Here is a 22,432-nt window from a genome sequence, read left to right as displayed (position 1 = left end):
CCACCAATTGGCCTCAGAAAACCTGGTAGTTGGTGCTAAATTTGGGGTTTGGGGACACTTAGAACACCATGAAGCCTATCTAGATCTACGAATAATTCCTGTCCTGATATCTGATATCAGATGCCCTAAATATCAATCCTGAGTTTGGGACAACAGCAGTTTTTTTGGACAAACTTTTGTCACTTTAAGGGTAAACCTTAGCAAGTAGATGCTCTCTTCCTGTAAGAAGGCTTGAGAAGAGAAGCAAAAAAGCAAATCATCCACATATTATAATGAAGTAACATTTTAGGGATCTTTATGTCATCCAGTTCAGCCTTTAGAATTTGCAAAAAAATAGGGACTATTAACAGCCTTGAGGCATTACTGTCCAGGTGAACTGTTTTTCCTCCCAGGTGAAGACAAAAGGGTATTGGCTAGCTTCATCAGCTGAAATACTAAAAAAACACACTGCATAAATCAATTATAGTAAAGAATTTATTTCTGGTGGGAGTAGATGTTAGGAATGTATGAGGGCTAGGAACAGCAGGGTGTTGAGGGATAACAATGCTGTTTATTGTTTATCGTTCAGAGGGCTTGAATAAACCATCACCCTTGGCCTTTAGGTTTTCTCACTGGTAAAATAAGAATGTTACAGGGGCCAGTAAGAGGAATCATGAAGACTTGAAACTTGTAATCTTTTATTATGAGTTTTATGCCTTGAAGGACTTCTTCACTTATAGGATATTGATTAATTCTGGGGAGAGGTTTGTGGGGTGTATTTGAATTTTAATGGGAAGTGCACTCTGAGTTTTGCCAACATCTGTTGGAGATTTTGCCCATAAGGAAGTGGTAGGTGGTTTATTAAGGTCAAATGATTAGTGTTTCCAGAATCTGCTCTAGTACCATGAAATAAATAAAAGATGTTGAAATGTCTTTTAATTCACCTGATTGTTTTCTTTGATAACTACTGTCAAAATCTAGAATTACTTCCCCCTTTGGGAGAATGCCAACATTGTCCTCCCTCTAAAAAATCTTGATGTAATAAATGGATAAGGGCAGAGGAACTAAGGAGAAAAGGGTGGATATCTCTCCAAGAGCCTTAAAAAAAAGGAAATACATTCAGAGAGAGGAACCTCTTGAGGTTCATCAGAAATTCCAATTATTTGAAATGAGTTAGTACTATGAAACAGAGGCTGTTTTATAGTAGTAGAGTTGAGTACCAGGAGTGTGGTTCTAGTCAGTTATAAATAGAAGAGATTCATCCCCAATCAGGAGAAATGTTTCTCTAAACTGTTAAGAAGAAGGATTGGAAACAGCTCCTGTATTTCCTCAGAGCCCGTTCATTAAAAATTGGGAGGATACACAAAAGGCTGGTTAGAGGGCTGAAGTTAACTAAAACTTTTAAATTTGTAACAGTCTCTAACATCCTGACTGTTTGCAATAATAACATAAACTAGGAGGATTTTGGTTTCATTTAGAAGCCTTCATTTACAGGAGTTGAAGATTAAGAATTTTATCAGTCTTCCTTGGAGGTGGCACATTTAGAGTATGATAGAATTGGCTTGCTCAGTTAACTAAATCTGGAGTGGACATAGTTTCCCATTTCATCCTAGTCCTTTTTATTAAAAGGGAAACATCCTGGTTGAGCCCATTAATAAAATGTTTGAAGCTACCCAGGTAGAATCAATCTTAAGGAAGATCAGAATTTTCATTAAAAACATTCTGAAATTGATTTTAATAATCATAGATTAATCATATTTTTATGTGCAAACATGAATTTTGTTCTAATCAATAGAATTCGGAAAGCCCCTAGGAATTGCTAGATGAAGTTGCCTAGAGATTGTCTAAGTTAACATCATAAGTTAACTGGCTGGTTTCCCAGTTTTAATTCTGGATACCTTTCAGAATTTTCCCCATGCTGATCCTGGCCTTCATTGACAGTCATATGAACTAGCTGATATAAGTCAGAGGAACTAGATTGATAAGTGCAAATGACTATATTGAACTACTTGGAAAATCTGTGAGAATCTTTGATTACTTTGGGAGAATCTTTGATGGTGGTTTGCAGTTCAGCTTTAGTCCAGGGAATATAAGAATTTAAGAGTCTAGCTTCTGGATCATCAGTTCAGTTCAGTTCAGTCACTCAGTTGTATTCAACTCTTTGTGACCCCATGAACTGCAGCACGCCAGGCCTCCCTGTCCATCACCAACTCCTGGAGTTATCAGCAGGGTTAATTTTAAAGGAAAACATTCTGACAAGTTCAGAGGAAAAGAGAGTGGGGGTAGTTTCAGTAAAAAGGGGAAACTTGGTGAAATAATTAGTGTGGGGCTTGAGGTTATAGTGGACACATGGGAGTAGAAAGGATGGAGGAAGATGGAAAGGGGGGGAAGTCTTGCTATGATGAGCTGAGTAAGAGAGAAAAGATGGCACCAGAGGTGGAACCCAAGGGAAAAAAAGCCATGGAAGAAGAGCCTGGGGTTTCAGGGGTCATTTTATCATTTGTTTGCCTCAATCAGTTTTAAAATAGTGTTTTGCAGAGGGGTAGTCTTAGATTCCTGATAAGATTGAGAAACCTCAAATTACTATTTGAAATAAGCATTCCACTCAGTTCTGGACATTTTTGAGCTATTATAATCCAATTCAGTTTTAAGGAAATTAAGCTTAGGGATTTCAGAAGTTCTCTATAATGATATTCTAAACTGAGTTTGGTCAGGTTGCACATAAGAAAGGATTGCAGTTCTTAAACATAAAATAGGCTGAAGTCCATGTGCCGGGGGAGCCCTCATTATATTTAGATAACTGGGATTCCATTTCCTAGAGGCCTTTCCTCTACAGTAAAGAACAATTTTCAAACAATGTATGCAGCTTACAGCACAACCAGCTCAGTTCGAACAGCTTGCAAGCCTGAATACCAGTCAGTTCAAAGGAAACAGCTTAGTTCTGGAAGAGCTAGGTCAAAGGCTTTTTCAACTAGTTTCCAAAGAATAGCCTTTCCAAAAGAGAGGTTGAATTGGCACAGTTTCATTTAAAGTAGCCCCCTTTTTTTTATTTTTATTTTTTAAACTCTAAAGAGGAAAAAGAACACCTTTTATTACAACTGGGGTTAAAAAAAAAAAAAAGCCCCCTACCTAAAGTGGAAAAATTTCCATCTGCTTACAGACAGAAGGAAATGAACATCAACAGGAGTTCAACAGAAACCCCTCCTAGAGTCCGGTTTCGATGCAACAGCTCTTATCTGTGTCCTCTGGAACAGTGTGTCCCAAGTCAGATCAGCTGTCCATGTAGAACCAGTCCCGCTTGATCAGTGGGATGAACTGTTTCATTTGGATCTTGGTAATTTGCATGTTTTCCTGCATGCTGTACCGTTCCTTCACCTGGGTCAGCGCGCTCCTCAGTCTGGTGTTGGCCGAATCCAGCGACACGATCCGTTTTTCCTGTGCGTCGATTATTTTTTGCTTCGCATCAATAACTGCCTGCATCTCAGCACGATCCTTCTTCAGTTCCTCTTCCACGGCCATTAGTCTGCTGATGATGCTCTTCATCTGGCTGTCCTTCTCCTGCTGCCGGCGCAGCCGCTCCTCGCTGTCCTCCAGCCGGGCCTTGTACTCCAGCAGCAGCTTCTGCATCTGCTGCTCCTGCACGAGCAACCGGCGCTCATACTCCTCGAGTCGCCGGCTGGACACTCGCAGGCGCTCCTTCAGTTTGGTGATTTCCTGTTCGTACTTCTCAGCATGCTTGGCTTCGTCCTGATTTTGCTCAGTTTCTTCCACGTCCTCTTCATACTGCCCATTGTTCAGAACCCAGGCTGCTGTCCTCTCGACTGGGGACATTGTGGCGGAGTCCACAGGTGACTGAACCTGCTGGGTCTGCTGCCTCTGGATGGCTCTCACTTTGGGGACCGGGCTCTCTCTGGAGGAAGAGGACTGCTGTCGGAACCGGCTCCCGTTCTGCAGGGGCTCGGCCACCAGAGCCGCCGATGCCACCGACATGCTCCCGGTGCTCCGCAGGGAGGCGCTGTGCGGCAGGGACGGCGGGGCTTTGGCTCGGGCGCCCAGCCCCGCTGGGTCCATCTTCCGGAGCTGGGTCTGCCCCGTGCTGTTCTGCCGCGGCAGGGCGAGAGGTATGTGTCTGTTGGGCATGGTGTGGCGTCTGGAGAAGTCCTCACTCTGCGTGCTCCGTTTGGTGAAGTCTTCCATGCTGCTGTTGCTGGGTCCGCTGAGTTTGAAGTCTTCACTGTTACTTTGGCTCCTGGAACTGGCAATGCTTAAGTTCTCCAAACTGGAGTCCACAGAGGCCTTTGGCATTGCGGGAATGGGGTTACTGAGGTGATAGACAGGGTTCTGGAAGGACAGGGGCTGGAGGCTGCCTGGCTGGTTCAAGGCTGGGTGCAGGGGCCTTCGCACTTGGGGTGCACTCTGGGGGGTGCTCTGGGTCTCCCGCAGTTGCTTGATGCTGGCCACCTGAGTTATGGAGAGCTGGCTTCCGGTCAAGCGCATGGGCACATCGAGCATCACAGACGGATGCTCCGCTTGTAAAGTAGCCCCCTTTTAAAGGAGCTAAGCTGAAGGCATTTCCAGCCAGCTTTAGTTGAAACAGTCTGATCAGACTGAAGTCTCAAACTATATCTCACATACAGAAAAAGGCCTTAGTAAGAAAGATGAAAGTTTTAAATCTGGAACAAAATGTAGAGGGCTTCAAATACAAGGAGATCATGGGATCAATTCCAAGGAAAAACATCTCTTCAAATTTCAAGGTCAGAGATTAAAACAGTGCGCAACAATGGACTCAATTGGCGTGCCACAGCTGTTTGTTCACTAGAGCCATTGGGAGTCTTCTCTGGTCACACCAAAAGTCTTGACCTAAAATAATAGGTTGTCATATGTTACTCCAGGAAATATGGATATATTCATGATCAGCAGAGAATTGCAGCTTGGGATCTGCAACCATGTTGAGCCACATGCAAGTTCCCCCACAGCAAGGGAATAAGAATGCTTTTTATAAGCAGGAGAAAGAAGTTGAGAGAGCTGTAGTAAATAGTCTATGGCTTTTCACTGGCTGCCAGAAAAGAAGAGGATTCTTTCTTTTTCCTGTTGGACTCTGCTATTGTCATAGGGCATGAGAGCTTCAAATTCTGGTCTTCTAAATCTGTTTAGTTGAGGTTTCTGTTTATTAGTTATTTTTAAAAAATAGGTTCCATACTTTGGCTCAAGCTTTTCATAATATCTTGTCTACAGTGCTGCCTGACCTATGAACACAAACTAATGGTCCCTCTCAGATGGAGATGGCTCATGTAGTTAGATGCACTCCTTGAACAGTGCCATATCGGGGCTCCACATTGATGTCTCCTGTTGACAGGTTGGAAATCCAGTAGCTCAACTGGTCGTGATATGTGGGAGTCCATAGTGTTGTCTATGACCAGTGCATTTTCTTGGCAAAACTCTATTAGTCTTTGCCCTGCTTCATTCCTCATTCCAAGGCCAAATTTGCCTGTTACTCCAGGTGTTTCTTGATTCCTACTTTTGCATTCCAGTTCCCTATAATGAAAAGGACATCTTTTTTGGGTGTTAGTTCTAAAAGATCTTGTAGGTCTTCATAAAACCATTCAACTTCAGTTTCTTCAGCATTACTGGTTGGGGCATAGACTTGGATAACTGTGATATTGAATGGTTTGCCTTGGAGATGAACAGAGATCATTCTGTCGTTTTTGAGATTGCATCCAAGTACTGCATTTGGGACTCTTTTGTTGACCATGATGGCTACTCCATTTCTTCTGAGGGATTCCTGCCTGCAGTAGTAGATGTAATGGTCATCTGAGTTAAATTCACCCATTCCAGTCCATTTTAGTTCACTGATTCCTAGAATGTCGACGTTCACCCTTGCCATTGCTTGTTTGACCACTTCCAATTTGCCTTGATTCATGGACCTGACAATTTCAGGTTCCTATGCAATATTGCTCTTTACAGCATCGGATCTTGCTTCTATCACCAGTCACATCCATAACTGGGTATTGTTTTTGCTTTGGTTCCATCCCTTCATTCTTTCTGGAGTTATTTCGCTACTGATCTCCAGTAGCATATTGGTCACCTAATGACCTGGGGAGTTCCTCTTTTGGTATCCTATCATATTGCCTTTTCCTACTGTTCATGGGGTTCTCAAGGCAAGAATACTGAAGTGGCTTGCCATTCCCTTCTCCAATGGACCACATTCTGTCAGGCCTCTCCACAATGACCCGCCCATCTTGGGTTGTCCCGCAGGCATGGCTTGGTTTCATTGAGTTAGACAAGGCTGTGGTCCTAGTGTGATTAGATTGACTAGTTTTCTGTGAGTATGGTTTCAGTGTGTCTGCCCTCTGATGCCCTCTTGCAACACTTACCATCTTACTTGGGTTTCTCTTACCTTGGGCGTGGGGTATCTCTTCACGGCTGCTCCAGCAAAGCACAGCCGCCGTTCCTTACCTTGGACTAGGAGTATCTCCTTACCGCCACCGTTCCTGACTTTCAACGTGGAATAGCTCCTCTAGGCCCTCCTGTGCCTGTGCAGCCACCACTCCTTGGGTTGCTCCTCCCAGCCACCGGCCCATCCAACAACACAAGAGAAGACTTTACACATGGACATCACCAGATGGTCAACACCGAAATCAGATTGATTATATTCTTTGCAGCCAAAGATGGAGAAGCTCTATACAGTCACCAGAAACAAGACCAGGAACTGACTGTGGCTCAGATTATGAACTCCTTATTGCCAAATTCAGACTTAAATTGAAGAAAGTAGGGAAAACCGCTAGAACATTCAGGTATGACCTAAATCAAATCCCTTATGATTATACAGTGGAAGTGAGAAAAAGATTTAAGGGCCTAGATCTGATAGATAGAGTGCCTGATGAACTACGGAGTGAAGTTCGTGACATTGTACAGGAGACAAGGATCAAGACCTTCCCCATGGAAAAGAAATGCAAAAAAGAAAAATGGCTTCTGGGGAGGCCTTACAAATAGCTGTGAAAAGAAGAGAGGTGAAAAGCAAAGGAGAAAAGGAAAGATATAAGCATCTGGATGCAGAGTACCAAAGAATAGCAAGAAGAGATAAGAAAGCCTTCTTCAGTGATCAATGCAAAGAAATAGAGGAAAAGAACAGAATGGGAAAGACTAGAGATCTCTTCAAGAAGATTAGAGATACCAAGGGAACATTTCATGCAAAGATGGGCTCGATAAAGGACAGAAATGGTATGGATCTAAGAGAAGCAGAAGATATTAAGAAGAGGTGGCAAGAATACATGGAAGAACTGTACAAAAAAGATCTTCACGACCCAGATAATCATGATGATGTGATCACTAATCTAGAGCCAGGCATCTTGGAATGTGAAGTCAAGTGGGCCTTAGAAAGCATCACTATGAACAAAGCTAGTGGAGGTGATGGAATTCCAGTTGAGCTGTTTCAAATCCTGAAAGATGATGCTGTGAAAGTGCTGCATTCAATATGCCAGCAAGTTTGGAAAACTCAGCAGTGACCACAGGACTGGAAAAGTTCAGTTTTCATTCCAATCCCAAAGAAAGACAATGCAAAAGAATGCTCAAATTGCCACACAATTGCACTCATCTCACATGCTGGCAAAGTAATGCTCAAAATTCTCCAAGCCAGGCTTCAGCAATACGTGAAACGTGAACTCCCTGATGTTCAAGCTGGTTTTAGAAAAGGCAGAGGAACCAGAGATCAAATTGCCAACATCTGCTGCATCATGGAAAAAGCAAGAGAGTTCCAGAAAAACATCTATTTCTGCTTCATTGACTATGCCAAAGCTTTTGACTCTGTGGATCACAATAAACTGTGGAAAATTCTGAAAGAGATGGGAATACCAGACCACCTAACCTGCCTCTTGCAAAATTTGTATGCAGGTCAGGAAGCAACAGTTAGAACTGGACATGGAACAACAGACTGGTTCCAAATAGGAAAAGGAGTACTTCAAGGCTGTATATTATCACCCTGCTTATTTAACTTATATGCAGAGTCCATCATGAGAAACGCTGGACTGGAAGAAAAACAAGCTGGAATCAAGATTGTCAGGAGAAATCTCAATAACCTCAGACATGCAGATGACAGCACCCTTATGGCAGAAAGTGAAGAGGAGCTAAAAAGCCTCTGATGAAAGTGAAAGATGAGAGTGAAAAATTGGCTTAAAGCTCAACATTCAGAAAACGAAGATCATGGCATCCGGTCCCATCACTTCATGGGAAATAGATGGGGAAACAGTAGAAAAGTGTCAGACTTTATTTTTTGAGGCTCCCAAATCACTGCAGATGGTGACTGCAGCCATGAAATTAAAAGACACTTACTCCGGGGAAGAAAAGTTATGACCAACCTAGATAATATATTCAAAAACAGACATTACTTTGCCGACTAAGGTCTGTCTAGTCAAGGCCTTGGTTTTTCCTGTGATCATGTATGGATGTGACAGTTGGACTGTGAAGAAGACTGAGCGCCGAAGAATTGATGCTTTTAAACTTGGTGTTGGAGAAGACTCTTGAGAGTCCCTTGGACTGCAAGGAGATCCAACCAGTCCATTCTGAAGGAGATCAACCCTGGGATTTCTTTGGAAGGAATGATGCTAAAGCTGAAACTCCAGTACTTTGGCCACCTTATGTGAAGAGTTGACTCATTGGAAAAGACTCTGATGCTGGAAGAGATTGGGGGCAGGAGGAGAAGGGGATGACAGAGGATGAGATGGCTGGATGGCATCACGGACTCGATGGACGTGCGTCTGAGTGAACTCCGGGAGTTGGTGATGGACAGGGAGGCCTGGCGTGCTGCGATTCATGGGGTCGCAAAGAGCTGGACACGACTGAGCAACTGAACTGAACTTTACTGAACTGAACTGATAGTGTTGGCGCATTCATATTCTCTTCTGCCACTTCATTCATCTGTTCCTCAGGCCAACACTGAGTTGACTGATAACAGAGCCTGGCTGACATTAATTGGTTGAGTTATTTTGCCTACTTCATTGATTACTGCTACTTCTATGGCAGATATTTTTTAGTGAACATTGACTCATGATACTTAGATCTTCATACTTTATGCCCATTTACATATGCCTATCTCATAGATAATCAACATGCTTAATCCAGTCTCCTAGTCCTCAAACTTATAGTCTTTTTCTTTCCATATCCCTGAAGTGTTAGTTGGGCTTTTACCATTGTCTATAATTCTGAATTTGTTATAACCTCACTGATTGTATCCAAAATGAATAAAAAGGTACACTGCACCTAATCCGTCCATTTAGAGGATTTTCTTTCTCCTCTAGCTCATCATTCAAGAATCATCATATAGATGTAAGAATGAGCAGAGGAGGGACACGGTGTAACAGTGGTTGATTCCAATTCTGCTTGTGCTCAGTTGCAGATCTACCATTTTCACTTTATAAAGGACTGCTTCTGAGTTCACAGTACTTTATCACTGGTAAGTTTTATAGGACTCAACTCATGATGGACAGATATAGCCATATGTTCATTTTGTGATTCATGGTCAGATATTCCATTTTTACTGAAGTCCAGTAACACATCAGGAATCATTTTTTGAAAGATGTATAATTTTATACTGCAAGTGGCAATACCTTGCCCCCAAACTTCAGGAGACCCACTTTATGAATCTTTAATTGGAACTTGCCATATGGTGTGTCTTCCCACCAGTGGTACCTCCCACACCACAAGGTGGACCAGATCATATGGTCCATGTGTGAGGGCTGCTTGTACTATAGCCAAGACCCGCAGCAGAGCTCTTTCCTGCTTTGCGACTCACTTAAAGCTGAGAGTCTTATCATCCTGGATATTGATGTGAAATGCACTGATTCCAAAGATGGAAGAAGCCCACCAGCACAGTGATTCTTTATCTAAATATTACATCTTGAGCATCATGATAAGATGTACTTAATGTGATAATTTGTTCTTTACTTTGAAGAGGGTGTCGTGACAGACCTTGACCATTGAGCTACTAAAATATTATGGTTGTGGTGGGTCCCTGAATCTTAATAAAGTTTGTTTCCTTCCATCTGGAGTACATGTGACTTACTGAGACCGCCAATGTGCTTGTCATCTCTTCCTCATCTGGAAGGTCACCAGTAAAATGGATCAAGCAGTGCTTTGTATGATATCCAGATCATCCCACATGCATGAAAGGAGGAAAGAGAAATGACATAGATCCAGGGCAACACTCACTCTTTGCTTACTCCCATTTCTTCCTTTGTCTGTCAGAGGAGTTTCTTCCAGTAAACCTCTCTCATTTCTATCCCAATTTAGCATCTATTTCTCTGGGCACCTGATCTGGCACAGCTCAGTTCAGTTTAGTCACTCAGTCATATCCGACTTTACAGCACAATGGGCTGCAGTATGCCAGGCTTACCAGTCCATCACCAATTCCCATAGCATGCTCAAAGTCATGTCCATTGAGTTGGTGATGCCATCCAACCATCTCATCCTCTGCCGTCCCCTTCTCCTCCTGCCTTCAATATTTCCAAGCATCAGGGTCTTTGCCAAAGAGTCAGTTCTTCACATTAGGTGGCCAAAGTATTGGAGTTCAGCTTCAGCATCAGTCCATCCAATGAATATTCAGGACTGATTTCCTTTAGGATTGACTGATTTGATCTCCTTGCAATCTAAGGGACTCTCAAGAGTCTTCCAAAGGTCAAAAGCATCAATTCTTTGGTTCTCAATTTTCTTGATAGTCCAGTTCTCACATCCATATGTAACTACTGGAAAAACAATAGCTTTGACTAGATAGTTCTTTGTCAGCAAAGTAATGTCTTGGCTTTCTAATATGATGTCTAGGTAGGTCATTTCTCTTCATCCAAGGAGTAAGCATCTTTTAATTTCATGGATGCAGTCGCCATCTGCAGTGATTTTGGAATACAAGAGAGTAAAGTATCTCACTATTTCAATTGTTTCTTCATCTATTTCCCATGAAGTGGTGGGACAGATGCCATGATCTTCATTTTTTGAATGTTCAGTTTTAAGCCAGCTTTTGCATTCACCTCTTTCACTTTCATCAAGAGGCTCTTTAGTTCCTCTTCACTTTCTACCATAAGAGTGGTATCATCTGTGTATCTGAGGTTATTGATATTTCTCCTGACAATCCTGATTCCAGCTTGTGCTTCACCCAACCTGGCATTTTGCATGATGTACTCTGCATAGAAGTTAAATAAGCAGGGTGACAATACACAGCCTTGGGATACTCCTTTCCCAATTTGGAACCAGTTTATTGTTCCAAGTCCAGTTCTAATTGTTGCTTCTTGACCTGCATACAGATTTCTGAGGAGGCAGATCAGATGGTCTGGTATTCCCATCTCAAGGAATTTTCCACAATTTGTTGTGATCTACAAAGTCAAAGGCTTTGGTATAATCAGTAGAGCAGAAGTAGATGTTTTTCTGGAATTCTCTTGCTTTTTCTATTATCCAACGGATGTTGGAAATTTGATCTCTGGTTCCTGTCTCTTTTCTAAATCTGGTTTGAACACCTGGAGTTTCATAGTTCATGCATTGCTGAAGCCTGGCTTGGAGAATTTTGAGCATTACTTTGCTAGCATGTGAGATGAGTGCAACTGTGCGGTAGTTTGAAAATTCTTTGGTATTGCCTTTCTTTGAGATTGGAATGAAATCCAATCAAGGATTGGACTCAAGGACTGGGCCTTTTCCAGTCCTGTGGCCACTGATTTTTCCAAATTTGCTGACATACTGAGTGTAGCACTTTCACAGCATCATCTTTTAGGATTTGGAATTGCTCAACTGGAATTCCACCACCTCTGCTAGCTTTGTTCTGGTGATGCTTCCTAAGGCACACATAACTTCACATTCTAGGATGTGTGACTCTAGGTGAGTGATCATACCATCGTGGTTATCTGGGTCATGAGGATTCTTTTGTACAGTTCTTCTGTGTATTCTTGCCACCTCTTCTTAATATCTTCTGCTTCTGTTAGGTCCATACCATTTCTCTCCTTTATTGTGCCCATCTTTTCATGAAATGTTCCCTTGGTATCACTAATTTTCTTCAAGAGATCTCTAGTCTTTCCCATTATATTGTTTTCCCCTGTTTCTTTGCATTGATCACTGAGGAAGGCTTTCTTATATTTCCTTGCTATTCTTTGGAACTCTGCATTCAGATGGGTATATCTTTCCTTTTCTCCTTTGCCTTTCACTTCTCTTCTTTTGTCAGTATTTGTAAGGCCTCCTCAGACAACCATTCTGCCATTTTGCATTTCTTTTTCTTAGGGATGGTCTTTATCCCTGCCTCCTATCAATGTCACAAACTTCCATCCATAGTTCTTCAGGCAGTCTATCAGATCTAATCCCTTGCATCTATTTGTCACTTCCACTGTATAATCATAAGGGATTTGGTTTAGGTCATACCTGAATAGTCTAGTGGTTTCCCCTACTTCCTTCAATTTCAGTCTGAATTTGGCAAAAAGCAGCTAATGATCTGATTGATCCTCAGTCAGCTCCCAGTCTTGTTTTTCCTGACTGTATAGTGTTTCTCAATCTTTGGCTGCAAATATAATCAATCTGATTTCAGTATTGACCATCTGGTGAAGTCCATGTGTAGAGTCTTCTCTTGTGTTGTTGGAAGAGGGTGTTTGCTATGACCAGTGCATTTTCCTGGCAAAACTCTGTTAGCCTTTACCCTGCTTCATTTTGTACTCCAAGGCCAAACTTGCCTGTTACTCCAAGTATCTGACTTCCTACTTTTGCATTCCAGTCCCATATGATGATAAGGACATCTTTTTTGGGGGGTGTTAGTTCTAGAAGGTCTTGTAGATCTTCACAGGACCATTCAACTTCAGCTTCTTCAGCGTTACTGGTTGGGGCATAGACTCTGATTACTGTGCTATCGAATGGTTTGCCTTGGAAATGAACAGAGATCTTTCTGTCACTTGAGACTGCACCCAAGTACTGCATTTCAGATTCTTCTGTTGAGTGTGAGGGCTACTCTATTTCTTCTAAGGGATTCTTGCCCACAGTGTAGATATAATGGTCATCTGAGATACATTCGCCCATTCCAGTCCATTTTACTTCACTGATTCCTAAAATGTCGATGTTCACTCTTGCCATGTCCTGTTTGACCACTTCTAATTTACCTTGAATTCATGGATGTAACATTCCTGTTTCCTATGCAATATTGCTCTTTACAGCATCAGACTTTACTTGTCATCACCAGTCCCATCCACAACTGGGCATTGTTTTCAATTGTTAATATATGTTATATTAACATATGTATATATTATATATTATATATATAATATATATATTATATATGTTAATATATGTTAAAGCACTCTTCTTGTGGAGTACATGTAGGGTTTATTTCTTTTTTCTTATCAAATATGACCTATATTTAATAAAATCTATTTCTCCTCCAGTTGTGGACCACGGATGCAATACTTGCACAATGCAGTATAATGTGGCTGGCAGCTGCCAAGGGCCATAAATAATGCACCTCAGTAAAGCACTGTGATCAGGTTGCCTGTTGCATATGGGCTTCTGGGAGCCAGTCTGAGACCAGCTGCAGGCTATTTCTACTCAGTGGTTCAGTGTACTGAAAACAAGATGCCAAGGTTTCCTTGGGCAAACCAACAGGTCAAAGCTAGGCTCTGTCGCCAAAAGTCATTATTTATTATGAAAGTGTAATGAACAACAACAAAAAAAGAAACAGAAGAGAACACTAGTTAACAAACATGTACATCATTTCAGAAATTAATATTATCCTAGTTATCAAAGTTTTATGAAAGGATTTTATGTTCTCCTTTAAGATTTTGAAAATAGCTTGTGTCAATTGTCTCAGGTAGTGAGGGCAAAACTGGGTCCATATTTGACCCCTATCTGAATTCACAAAAATTCTAAGACAACCCATATAAGGGCAAAAAAACAAAGTTGGTTTTTTTCTTTTGTTATCATTATTATCAGATATTATTAGACATTATTATAAGAGCTAATAATTGGTATTAGAAAGTACACAATGTAAAAATATCACAACATATTGAGGACAGACTCTATGAAACCAATTCTTCTGATATTTTGAGTCTTACTTTGGAGTCAGCATGCTGCTGCTGCTGCTGCTGCTGCTACGTCACTTCAGTCGTGTCCGACTCTGTGCGACCACAGAGATGGCGGCCCACCAGGCTCTCCCATCCCTGGGATTCTCCAGGCAAGAACACTGGAGTGGGTTGCCATTTCCTTCTCCAAAGCGTGAAAGTGAAAAGTGAAAGTGAAGTCGTTCAGTCGTGTCCAACTCTTAGCGACCCCATGGACTGCAGCCCACCAGGCTCCTCCGTCCATAGGATTTTCCAGGCAGGAGTACTGGAGCGGGTTGCCATTTCCTTCTCCAGGAGTCAACATAGTCATCAATTATAAGATTCATAGTTGTGAGGTATGATTTTCTCTCCTTTGTTTGATCGCTTGGTTAACCTGGTTGGGGAAAAAACTGTTTACGAAATGTGATGGTGACTTGACATTTTTGCAACATACTCCCTTTGGGAAAGACGGCTATATTTTTGTATGTGAAAAGTGACTTCCTTTAAAACGATAATATTACACTGAAGGAAGAAAATTCACACTTTTTCATAACTTTTAAATGATCACTGTCCTAAGCATTTAAGAAGTAGATTATTAAAAGCGTTGTTATAGAAATATGCTTTTCACACCTTTCTGGTTTACTGGAAGTATTTTTATTATGTGTTCAAGTATTTTCTGTTTCAGTTAATCATTAGAAGATGTAAGGAAGTTTTTTTTTGTTGTTGTGTGATTTTATCTGGCGGGAGCTTTAAAATATAAACATTATAAATGATGTGATAGGACTTCCACTATCTGAACTGTTCTGGAGAGAGAGTAATCAAGGTATTAGATAGTCTGGAATCCTTAAAATAATTTTTCACGATCTCACTTTTATGTTTCCACTTTCAAAATATCTTCAACCTCTTCCATTAGACTAAGTCTTCTGTCTTGCTCTGGCTTCAGCCCCAACTTGTTTTGACTTCTGTCTCTCTCCTGCTGCCCTACGTTCATTTCCCTTTGGCCTCAGCCCTAATTCCAACTCTATCCTTAACCCTTGGTCTTCTATCTCCCTTTCTGGCCTCAGTCACAATCCAAAAATTTTCAGAATTAAGCAGACATCAAAAATGCTGGACAACTAAGATTGAGAGTATCTCCTTTATCCTTGCTTTAAAATTAAGCCAGTAGAACTTGAGCAAAAGGAAAAGAACATTTATTTTTTGTCCAATGTGTATGCCATTTTTATCCATTTTCATGTCACCTTCCTCAAATATAGTGAAAAATTCATACTGCTCTTAGAAAAACAGCTGCGAAATACTGTTTCAATTTTTCTACCTGTTAAATTTGAAATCCAAGTTATTTGAGTTTCAACTGAAATGATAAATAACCTCAAGCATACAATTATTTATAAGTGAGTATTTTGTGGTTGTCATGTTGTTTGGAAGCTATTAACTGCAAATCATTCTTTGACTTTCTTGTAATATATTAGTGTACTGCTGCAGTATGAACTAATTAAAACAATTTTGTTTTAAACTGTAACGTAGGTAAAATTTTAATTCTCACAAGAAAGACATAGTGGTAAATCAAATTTTTCCAGTATTAATTAAATATGAATTCCTCAAAAATGATAATAGATCATTTTTCAAAAGATTATATGACCCAGTTGTTTAGAAACCTAGATATATATTTAGAGATAACTGTGATACTAGGAATTGAAGTAGTCATGTACGGATGTGAGAGTTGGATTGTGAAGAAAGCTGAGCACTGAAGAATTGATGCTTTAGAACTGTGGTGTTGGAGAAGACTCTTGAGAGTCCCTTGGACTGCAAGGAGATCCAACCAGTCCATCCTAAAGGAGATCAGTCTTGGGTGTTCATTGGAAGGACTGATGCTAAAGCTGAAACTCCAATATTTTGGCCACCTCATGTGAAGAGTTGCCTCATCGGAAAAGACTCCGATGCTGGGAGGGACTGGGGGCAGGAGGAGAAAGGAACAACAGAGGATGAGATGGCTGAATGGCATCACCGACATGAGTTTGAGTGAACTCCGGGAGTTGGTGATGGACAGGGAGGCCTAGCGTGCTGCAATTCATGAGGTCACAAAGAGTCGGACACGACTGAGCAACTGAACTGAACTGATGGTTAATTAAAAAACAAAACATCAGTGTTGCCATAAAAATCTTAAGAATCAAAAGGTGAGGACTTTCATTTGAAAAATATTTACTATGAGTATTAATAGCTTTTATTTATCATTGTATGTTTCTAGGCTGTGTTTATAGATGGTATATTTACAGGCTCTGATGTGAATGAGGTAAAATGACACCCCAATTGTGGGCTAACCTTTTAGAATATGTATTACTTAATTCTTATTCTTAAATGTCACAACAGTTGATCATTTACCCTACTGACATTTTATTAACATTTACAGTCATTTATTTAAAAAAAGGTTTTATTTTGTTGTTTTTTCAACTGCGAAGCAAAGATTTATTCTGATGGCTCTTTTTCTAGAAGGAAATGGCAATCCACTCCAGTACTATTGCCTAGAAAATCCCATGGACAGAGGAGCCTGGTAGGCTACAGTCCATGGGGTCGCAAAGAGTTGGACACGACTGAGCGACTTCACGTTTCACGTGAGTCCTGTACATCAGGCCACAGTGTGGCTGAGGAGACTAGATAAATCCAGGATTTCACTGTAATTTTTAGGTTCTTTTAAAACTCCTCCTACATCAGCTGCCTGTTACTGAAATATTCAAACCATGCTTTGCATGGTGGTCACTCAGAGTCCTGATTTAAGTTAAAGCCAAGCTGGTGTAATAATGGCAAAAATTAATATAAAGTATGCCTACATCATTTTGAATTTATCATAGAAATGGGACATACTAGTCAACCACTAACATATTTTTTTCCTGAAGCATCATGCCCAAAGGGTCAAATTTGCATGTGATAAAAGAACAGGAGGCTAATTACAGAATCCATGATCTTTTGATTTTCTGGATCCTAAAGTCACACCAATGTGGCAACTATCCATTTGGTAATATGACCACAGGGGCACTGGAAAGTCTTGCATATGTGGTATGTATTTGTCATGTTCATGAGCACCTGTATCTTATGGCTGAAGGGTTCCATTGATGTCAGCTTCTAATGAATGGGGGAAGAGTAGGAGAAACTGAGCAATGTGGGTAGACTCATGTTTTGGAGCCAGACAGAACAAGTTCTCTGGCTCTAATACCTTAGACATGACTTTTCTAGTCTTGATTTGATTAACTGTGAATTAGGAATAACTGCATCTTACAAGGCTAATACTAAATGAGATAATTCAGGGAAAGTGCCTAGTACAGTACTGTGCCTATAGTAAATATTAAGTAAATATGAATTGTTATTATTAGTAATATTATATTGATATAATATTAGATGTTTCTACTTTAAATATAGCATGAGTTTTCTTAGGTAATAATACTCCTAATTAAATTGTCTAGGCTCCAGGTATAGAAACACACCTCCTTATCATCTCACAATACGAATTCAGGGATATTTTAAAAAGTAACTATGATGCAGGTTTTAGGGCCAACTTGTTCAATATTTAGTTGAAACATACACAAGAATATGTATGTATTTCTTAATCATTATATAAAATCTATAGAAGTATTTACTGTCAGATAGGAGTGGAGGGAAATTTCTTCAGTGATTTTCAAAGTGTGATTTTGTTGCCAGCCAAAATCTTGGCCTTTTCTGCCCACTGAAGCTGAATGAAAAATACAGAGACAGAGTTTGGAGGAAATAGAAAGATGGCTTTTATTTTCAGCCAGCAGAGAGGGGAACCCAGTGGGCTCATGCCTTAGGAACTGGGTCTCCCCTTCATGAGGAGTCTAGGGGCTTACATAAGGCAAGGGCTCACAGTCAGGAGTCGGCGATGAGGAACAAAGGTGATAGGAACTTGATTTCTTCCTCTTGGATTATTTCAAAGACAGTAAAACTGGCATCAGTAACCCAGTAATTGAGTCTGGCAGTTAGGTGGTTCTGCCTTCATTCTGATATGTAACTACAAGGGGAAGGGTGTTGTAAGGATAAACACCAGATAGGAGATGTATTTGGGCTTCCTGGTAGCTCAGCTGGTAAAGAATCCGCCTGCAATGCAGGAGACCCCAGTTCGATTCCTGGGTCAGAGAAGATCCCCTGGAGGAGGGCATGGCAACTCACTCCAGTCTTCTTGCCTGGAGAATCCTCATGGACAAAGGAATCTGACAGGTTACAGTCCATGAGGTTGCAAAGAGTCGAACAGGACTGAGCGACTAAGCACAGAGGATTCATTTAGCATAGAATCAAAGGAGAAAATGTGAACTGGAGCTCCTGCTGAATTAGGGGGCAGAAAAGCAAACTTCAGTTACAGACACGCAAAGTTAGGAACAGTTAAAGTAAACAACAACAACAACAACAAGCAATGTTCACGGCTACGCACTGATCTCTTTATCTTCTTAGTTCTCAGGAAAGGGAAAGAGAAAAACTCATTCCTCTTTTTTTCCTTTTCACTTCAACAGTTTCAAGATCGGCAGTATCAATGGAATCTGGGAATGTGTTAGAACTTGGCCCTCACACTTGACCTCCTGGACCATAAACTCTAGGGTGGAGCCCAGTGACCTGTGTTTGAAGCTTTCCTCATGATTCTAGAACCATGTTAAAAGTTTAGGATCAACTGCTTTAGTGTTTCTAGGAACAGGGGCTACTCGTTGTTATGTAGAAATTACATGAGGAAACTCCTTTAAATTAATGAGATAATCCCTGCTGTATAGTCTTTTACTATGAGAATAAATTTGACAAGTGAGTATTAATCTACAGGGTGGGCCAAAGTGAAGAATCTGAGGGTGGGTGGATTTAGGAGAAAGAAAGGTGATGATTGGGACTTCCCTCGTGGTCCAGTGGTTAAGACTTTGCCTTCCAATGCAGGGGATATAGGTTCAATCCCTAGTCAGGGAGCTAAGATCTCACGTGCCTTGTGGCCAAAAAGTCAAAGCATAAAATAGAAGCAATATTGTAACACATTCAATCAAGATTTAAAAAATAGTCCACATCAAAAAAAAAAGAAGATGATTGCAGCTGAAAAGGTTCAGTGTCTGTTTAAAGAACTCTTGCTATTGAAAGCTCCCCCTGGAATTATGTTAGATTAGCAAAAGAAGCTCTTATGTTACATAAAACAGGACTAAAGTAGTTGGTTTCATAGGTCATATTCTTTATTTTCTTTAATTTTTTAAGGGATTATGGTCAATTTAAATTGTTTTAAAATCAAAATACAAATTAGAAAACTGAGTGAGAAAATGAACAGATAGTGGAAGTGCTAAAGAAGCTAAAGAATTTTCCTACTCAAGGCTGAATAGAGACAGAAATTTCTATAATATGAGTCTGGAGTCTAGGCACAGTGGAGTCCTCATTTCAGTCCTACCTAATTCAGTCACCTGTGCATTTTCTAAATGGAAGAATAATTGGCCTAAGAGGTCAGTGTGGTGTAATGAGAAAAGCCCATTCTTCAGAAACAAATTAGTCACAGGTCAGAATCTCACTCACTAGCTATTTACTTTAGGCAAATTATTCAGATTTCCATGAGTCAGGTGTTAAATTTATAAAGTAAGGCAATGATTCCTACCCTTTAGGATGGTGGTTCCTCAAATGGGAAGCAGAATTTTCCCTTGAAGGGAGTTTTTTTGTGGTCACAGGACTGGAAGAAACAGCATTCAGGGGCAGGGACCAGGGATACTAGGCTCCTGCAGCATCTGAGACAGTCCCAGCATGAAGGACTGTATCATGTCCTGCACAGATTTGCAGGGTCCCCAGGATGTTCATGTAAGTGAAAATCTTCATAATTATCTAAGCCTAGAATCTAACTGTTTACACATAAACATTTTTGCATCATTTTAAAATACACTGAATTTTTCAAGGAATGTAAATTACTGTCATGTAAATTGAGGGAAGATTATACATTGTTCAGTTCTTATTCTCTTATCAAAATTTGCTCATCCCTTTGGGAAAAAAAATCACATAGCCAGCAGCAAATCTCTGCATAATATTTGATTTCTAGTAAAACAGTTTTATCAGATTGTTTTTGAGGAGGATCACAATGCTATTACATATGGGTGTAAACAACTGGCTATTTCATTGTGTCTTCTAATAATTATGCCTGGCAAGTCTTCATTCAAATAAACTAATTGAAATGTATTAGTGAAAAATAGTATTTTAATATAAATCACTTTTTTTTTTCTCCTTTCAATTCAGTTCAGTAGCTCAGTCACGTCCAACTCTTTGCAACCGCATGGACTGTAGCACACCAGGCTTCCCTGTCTATCACCAACTCCTGGAGCTTGCTCAAACTCATGTCCGTCAAGTTGGTGATGCCATCAACCATCTCATTCTCAGTCATCCCCTTCCTCTCCTGCCTTCAATCTTTTCCAGCATCAGGGTCTTTTCCAGTGAGTCAGTTCTTTTCATCAGGTAGCCAAAGTATTGGAGCTTCAGCTTCAGCATCAGTCCTTCCAATGAATATTCAGGAATGATTTCCTTTAGGATGGACTGGTTGGATCTCTTTACAATCCAAGGGACTCTCAAGAGTCTTTTCCAACACCACCATTCAAAAGCATCAATTCTTTTGCACTCAGCTTTCTTTATAGTCCAACTCTCACATCCATGCATGGCTACTGGAAAAACCATAGCTTTGACTAGACAGACCTTTGTTGGCAAAGTAATGTCTCTGCATTTTAATATGCTCTCTAGATTGTCATAGCTTTTCTTCCAAGGAGCAAGCCTCTTTTAATTTCATGGCTGCAGTTACCATCTGCAGTTATTTGGGAGCCCCCCAAAATAAACTCTGTCACTATTTCCAATGTTCCTCCATCTATTTGTCATGAGCTAAAATATTACATTATTTTTTTAAAACTATGTGTGCAGGTAGGTAATATCAGCTATGAATTGTATTTCAAGATAGTAAATGTGGAATGATACAATATTATTCTGAAAGGAGATGTTAGTTCTGAAGACTGGGTCTGCTTTCAGCTCAGGAGGATTAGGTGAGGCTGTGCTAGTAAATGATTAACATAATATCTAGCACATGGTAAATGCTCATATATAGTAACTATTCTTACCATAAGGAAGGACTGGGTGCATTGGATACCAGTGTTAAGTCAAGGCAAATAGATGTTCAGAGGCCAGTAAGTCTGTTTCTTACCTGGGAATTTAAATGTGGGCCAGCCCCATGCTAGGCATATATGATCTCTACTTCAGGATGATGATGAGAGCAGCCTGGGAATTCTGAACTTAACCTTGAAACCCTAAGAGAAAGGGAGATGGAGGAGATAGGAGCCAATCTGAACTGGGAATGATGGGAAGATTAGGAATTAGATTCAACACACTGCTTCTTAATTCATTTTGGATAAACAGCAGTGCAGTGGGTGTCTCTGCTGCTACTATTACTTTTATTCTCTGAGTGACTGGTTTAGCCATCTGGTTGCTGTGCAAATCCCTCAAGTGTTACAGTTCCTGTGTTACTAGAGTTCATTATTAAAGGAGAGGAGCATTCCCGCAGCATTTAGAAAAGAAGCTGACCTATCCATTTGGGGAATGACTGCAGTGGACCTGAAGTCTGTGCCATGTAACTGGCATGTAACTGTAACATACCAGAGCTGTCAGCAGGAACCCTACCACTATACCTAATCCCCATTTGGCTATTGAGTTGTGACTGCTTCTCAGGACTAAGATATCAGCAGTACTTTTGGTCAATGAAATAAACAGTTGAATTCTTGAATAAGAATTCTGAGACATTTCATGGGCTAGATGGCATCCCGAGATATGGTGACTTTCTTCCCATACACTAATCTCAAGTATTATAAAACAATTTCCTAAGAACTAGTTATGTACCGAGTGTAATAATAGACATACGTTTTGGTCAGTGTAAGAAAAACATCTCTTCTATACCCAATCTTGTTAGAACATATTAAAACCCTCATTTAAGAAGTCTTCTGTGACTTTTTATTTCAAGGCAAGGCAACTATCTGGATGATATTTCTTTATATAATTGCTGTCATTCACCCAAGTGTGGCCATTTGCTTTGCAATGCTAGCTAGTCAGAATAATATGTTAAAATATTAAGTTAGCATTTATGTAATTCTTGATGATAATGATAACTATATAAGTAACTAAATGCATGTGAGACAGTATTCTAGGTTATCATACTGAAATAACAATTGACTAGTGAATAGCATTAAATAATTTAGGCCCTAGATATTTCTATTTGAAATCCTTTAAAAATGTAGCAGTGTCGAAATCAGTATGGACTAGAAGGATAGACTGGGACATCTGTGTCTTAGAACATGCAGGCCAGAAATGAAAGATGATCCTGTCCCAGAAGCCAATTTACCTCTGAGGTTTGTTTGACTAGAACACTTCAAAAACAC

General features: G+C 40.4%; 1 protein-coding gene across 1 annotated transcript; it reads right to left on the bottom strand.

The window, feature by feature from the left end:
• Window positions 1-3,249: 3,249 nt before the first annotated feature.
• Window positions 3,250-10,060, bottom strand: LOC128060462 (ras GTPase-activating protein nGAP-like). Its single transcript, XM_052652869.1, has 2 exons — window positions 10,037-10,060; window positions 3,250-4,524 (listed from the first exon to the last, which is right to left on the bottom strand). Exons 1-2 carry the CDS (start codon window positions 10,058-10,060, stop codon window positions 3,250-3,252), a joined length of 1,299 nt encoding a protein of 432 aa, XP_052508829.1.
• Between the last annotated feature and the right edge of the window lie 12,372 nt (window positions 10,061-22,432).

The sequence above is a fragment of the Budorcas taxicolor genome, chromosome 2, assembly GCF_023091745.1.
Source record: "Budorcas taxicolor isolate Tak-1 chromosome 2, Takin1.1, whole genome shotgun sequence".
In the NCBI taxonomy this organism is placed as follows: Eukaryota; Metazoa; Chordata; class Mammalia; order Artiodactyla; family Bovidae; genus Budorcas; species Budorcas taxicolor.
This window is presented reverse-complemented; position numbering and strand designations above follow the sequence as displayed.